Below are 4,989 nucleotides of genomic sequence, written 5' to 3' on the forward strand. Positions count from 1 at the left end.
TATATATATACATACATAAGTATACATATAGAATGCAGTAATTAAGAATAGAGCAGAAAAGGCTCCGCATCTGATATGGAGTAACTGAAATATTTGCAAACTCCATGGTCCGATAGTATTCACGGGGTTATCATGTGCTAAACCCAGTTTCATTGCAGCCTCTTTGTAACTATGGCAAACTACACCATTAATAGTCCTCGTATCTTCAAATGATGTAACTCCAGGAATATAATATAGTAAAGCTCTCAGATGGAATTGCTCTTGTTCCTTGAGTGAAACAAGGTAGATACGCCCAATTGAGCGTGTATTATTTTTTCTGAGATGCCACATTTTCTCACTATTATTCCATGTGTAAAATTCAGGGAAACCAGTAGAGTGTAATGTCCATACAAATGAGTTAGCTGGTGATTCCTGGTTAACTCGCATCCATTCAGTGAGAGTGGACCTGTCATGTGTGTGGATAACATATTCAATATCATCATCGTCATTAAAGTAAATGTATTGCTGTTGGGGTAAATGAACTGTAAGCTGTTTGACTGCAGGATATGAACCCTGTAATTTGAACCCTAGAATCCTCCAGACTGCCTCTGATGCGGATACATAGCGGCCATTGATATAATTTTCAATTTCATCTTTGTGTGTTTGTCGTGCATTAGTTTCTCCACTAATATTGGCTGTCACTCGATCATGACCTTTATGAATATATTTGCTAATATATTTAACTGATTTTACAGGTGCACATATCTCTACACTACATTGATCTCCATAATTGACGAAAAAGATAGGGGATTTATAGTACTACTAAACGACTAATTCAACATTAGACTTTGTAAATGTAAAACCATTATTTCGACGTCGGTAAAGCGGACAGCCATTATAACTGTGTCATGTATTTTCCTGAAAGTCTTTAGGGAAATGTTTTTTACATTTCTCATCAACCATACATGTTGCATTGGACTTATCTCTTCCACATGGACCATGTAGCATGCCTTTGGTGACATATCGAAACAGAATTGGTTGTGTTTGTTGATTTGGAAGTTCTGCATAAACAAATTTATCTGAATGTTCTGGATCTTTTTTTAATATGAACAACATATGACAATGGGGTTGTCCACACTTTTGGAACTCTATAGTCCACATGTACCCTGCAACCTCTCCCAAAACATTCTTTTCCAAAATATTATGCAAGAGATCCCTAAGTTGCATATTGAATACTCTGTCAGTTAAATCTGGTCTGTCAGCTGGTGTCTGTCCTGGATAAAGTTCGTCTGTGATACCGCTCAAGCAACGAAAATTCTGACATAAATGAAAATTAAATTACAAAGATGTACTTGCATAGCAAGTGACTTGATCTGAGATTGTGTGCGGAAACAAAAACAACTACAGCGTGGAAGATGATTGTAAGCCATTTAAGAACACACAAAAAACTGTTAGGTTCACTTCAACATTTAAATTTAAATGTTGAAGTGAATCTAACGGTTTTTTTTTTGTTTTCTGAGAATGGCTAACAAATATCTTCGACGTTGCAATTACTATTGCTGTAGATAGACACATATAATGTAAGGAAACCACAAAAACCCTTGTGAAAAATTGCAACCCAGGATTTCGTGGATGAAATACATAAATATATTACTAATGATCCGATAAAGCAGAGACCTACAAGATGAAATACTACTAAGCAGTTATTAACAGAACGTGCATTTAATATTAAATAACAATGATGAATTAATAAGATATATTAACTGAAAAAATAACACACAACTAAACATAAGCTTTAATAAAAACAATTGGCGGAACGCCCAATCGGCGTAATTATGATGTAAGCACGTGCTAAAACGCCTCATCATTTTTTTTTTATTTTAGGAATTTTTACAAATTTTTTCTATTCTGTTTTCTGCATAATGGAATTGGTACGATGATGTAATTTTTTTTCTTTTTTTTAAACGAACTCCCATCTGGAAAACGCTATAACCGGTTAATGTGTATCACTGGGCATGCGTAACAGGACATAGAGAGAAACACCTCTTCTTTTAAATATATTATTAATGATCCGATATATATAATAGATATAAAGTATGTATTAGCTACATAAATCTATATATCTTTTATCTATAACCTTTTACTTGTTTCAGTCATTGTAAAAATATAAGAAAATAAATCTTATTAAACTAAAACCGCAGTAAAATTTGGTTTTTGCATTTGGGTTGTAAGATTCTTGATGTTATTTCGTTGAAACAAATCTTGCTTTGTCTTGGGGAGAGTCGTTACGCTAATAATAAACAAACGATCGATTAGTTTAGATGATTGGATATTTAATCAATTGACTAACAATAAACTGATATTAGACCAGTGCGTGTGTTATTGTTTTTGGCGCACTGACCTTCCCAAGGCACAACATGATCAGTAAAATATTTAACACGAGATGTTGAAGAGAAATTTGGAGTGAGAAGTTTTGTAGGGATAACGAGGATCCATGAAGTCAAGTTTCTAGGGATATGAAATACTTGATAAGGAAACACTGGAAAATATGTTTTGGGATACAGTTGTACAATTGAGGAACTTTAAGCACCAAACATTTGCTGTATATGTTTACTGAAGGGAGTTTAAAGAAGGATCTGACTCTACTTCCCAATTCTCTGGCTCTTTTTTTTCCAAAGTGTGGAACGAGATTTTCAAGAGTTTTGTACATATATAAAATGGCATATCGTTCCGTTGGCATTCCAAAATGAGAAACGTAACGCGGAGATGTTTACAGGATTCAAGGAGTGATTCGTGTAAGCCGAGTACAGTCGTGTCAGGAGAGTAAAGTTGCATAGGTAGAGTTTACAGAGTCCAGCCTACTTAAAGCAAGGGATTAATAAAGTTCCGCCTACTTAAAACAAGGGATTTCCAGATTATAGATCCCGTTTATTTATTTGCGTATTTTTCTGCAGTGTGGAATGTTTGTACTTGTTGGAGATTGACATCTATTTTATAAAAAGGTGAAAGAAAACGAAAAAGATGAGAAGAAAGAAGAAAGGAGAACGATGTGTGGAAAAGAGAGATGAAGTTGTTGCTGTTGTTGTTGTGATGGTAGGAGAAAGTAAAATTGGGAGAAGCCGTGATGAAAGAAGAAGATAATAGATTTCTCTCAGATTACTATTTATTTAAAAAATACTGAGGAAGAGTTGTTGATAAATATTATCATACTCTATACGGACATGCGGGGTGCATAAATGTGTGTGTGAGTGTGTGTGTACATATATATGTGTATGTATGTATGTAGATGAATAGATATTCGTATGGATATACACTTCTACAAACACACCTATATACACACACATACATATAAATATGCATATATACATATATTTATCAACCTAATTATCTCTCTATCTATGCATATATATATATGTGTGTGTGTGTGTGTGTGTGTGTGTGTATGTATATATATGTGTATGTATTTATTATTTATATATATATATATGTGTGTGTGTGTGTGTTTTCACACCCATACATAAATTAATGTGAAAACATTGACGCGAGTTATGCTACGCGCGCACACGCACACACGCACACACGCACACACATTCTACAAATTCATCATTTTTTGGACGAAGAACCTCATTTTTTGGCAAAGAGGCGTTGCTTATATATAAAGTATGCGTAACCTTCGACACAGGATGTCCGCGGTGCTGGTAACACGAACGTTAAATCATTTTCTAGCCATACTTCAGGATCTAATTTTAATTAATTTGTAATAACTGAACTGTTCGAAGTTTTGGAAAACTTCGTTAAACATTGGAACTGAACATCAAATGAAGACATCTTTGGTGAGTCGGAAAGAAATCTATAAATGAACTAGAAAAGTGAAACAGAACAACATTTGAGAGATTTACGTTGTATTTCGATATTTCGATTGACGATCTTTTCCTCAGGACATGTGTGAGGAATGAGAAATCGTTCTTCAGAGATTTCCCGTTTTCTGTGTTCGTTTTTAGAATTCATTTTCGGTGAAGGAATGTGGCTGGGTGGTTTGTGTATTCGGTTCACGATCATAAGTTCGTGAATTCGAATTCTGGCGCTGCGTTCTTGAGCAAGACACTTCATTTCTCGTTGCTCCAGTCCACTCAACTGGAAAAAATGAGCTGTACCAATAATTCAAAGGGTCAGCCTCGTCTCTTTCTGTGTCACACTAAATCTCCCTGAGAACTACGTTAAGGGTACGTGTGCCCGTAGAGTGCTCCGCCATTTGTAGTCAATTTTACGAGCAGACTGTTCGGTTGATCGAATCAACTGGAAAGCCCGTCGTCGTAAACGACGGAGTACCCAGATTCTCTTTGTATTTCATTTCGAATTGTTTCGGCCTTCCCCCAAAAAGTTTTCATCTCATGAAATATCACACACTGCCTCACCTCAACCCTTTCATTTTATTGGAACAGAAATTCCAGTTAAAGTCACTGTGGATGATGCCATTTAACTTGCGTTGTTGCTGGCATTGTGGTTAAGCCGCTGACATTCTTTGCATAATATGGCAGCATCGTTTGGTTAGAAGCAAAGCACTTTACCCAATACTATTGAATACTTACATACATAGCAATACATAGCAATACATGTAGTAAAATTGGAACGATACAGAAACGATTAGTATGGCCCCGGCGCAAGGATGACACGCAAATTCGTGAAGCATTCCTTGTGTTTTTAGCAAAGCGGTGACCAAGTATGGCAGCAGTCTACTGACTGAAACATGCAAAAGAATAAAGAATATATATATACACACACACACACACAAAGATAGATATGGCCGGTTACCCTGGGTTTCACGTCCTGAGAGGTCACTTGCTAGAGAAACCGTAAGCCTAGGGTTTGAAGAAACGGTGTAAAGCTAAGCGCTTTATAGACGTGGAACACAGTAACCTCATAGACCAGCCATATCTATCTTTATCTCCCTCTCTCTCTCTCTCTCTCTCTCTCTCTCTCTCTCTCTCTCTCTCTCTCTCTCTCTCTCTC

The 4,989-nt window shown here is 36.1% G+C and overlaps 1 protein-coding gene and 1 non-coding gene across 2 annotated transcripts in view; one reads left to right on the forward strand and one right to left on the reverse strand.

The window, feature by feature from the left end:
- The window catches only part of LOC106869957 (uncharacterized), a 17,387-nt gene extending 13,298 nt beyond the window's left edge, over positions 1 to 4,089 (reverse strand). The window contains exons 1-3 of the mRNA XM_014915902.1: positions 3,879 to 4,089; positions 2,381 to 2,518; positions 124 to 692 (exon numbers count right to left, since the gene is read on the reverse strand). Coding sequence (XP_014771388.1) covers positions 124 to 692; positions 2,381 to 2,518; positions 3,879 to 4,089 — 918 coding nt within the window. The remainder of the gene's footprint in view (positions 1 to 123; positions 693 to 2,380; positions 2,519 to 3,878) is intronic.
- Positions 4,090 to 4,575: 486 nt separating this feature from the next.
- On the forward strand, positions 4,576 to 4,680 carry LOC128250098 (U6 spliceosomal RNA). Its single transcript, XR_008266220.1, has one exon. It is a non-coding gene; the product is annotated as a U6 spliceosomal RNA (small nuclear RNA).
- The last annotated feature ends 309 nt before the right edge of the window (positions 4,681 to 4,989 follow it).

The sequence above is a fragment of the Octopus bimaculoides genome, chromosome 1 (genome assembly GCF_001194135.2).
Source record: "Octopus bimaculoides isolate UCB-OBI-ISO-001 chromosome 1, ASM119413v2, whole genome shotgun sequence".
Taxonomy (NCBI): domain Eukaryota; kingdom Metazoa; phylum Mollusca; class Cephalopoda; order Octopoda; family Octopodidae; genus Octopus; species Octopus bimaculoides.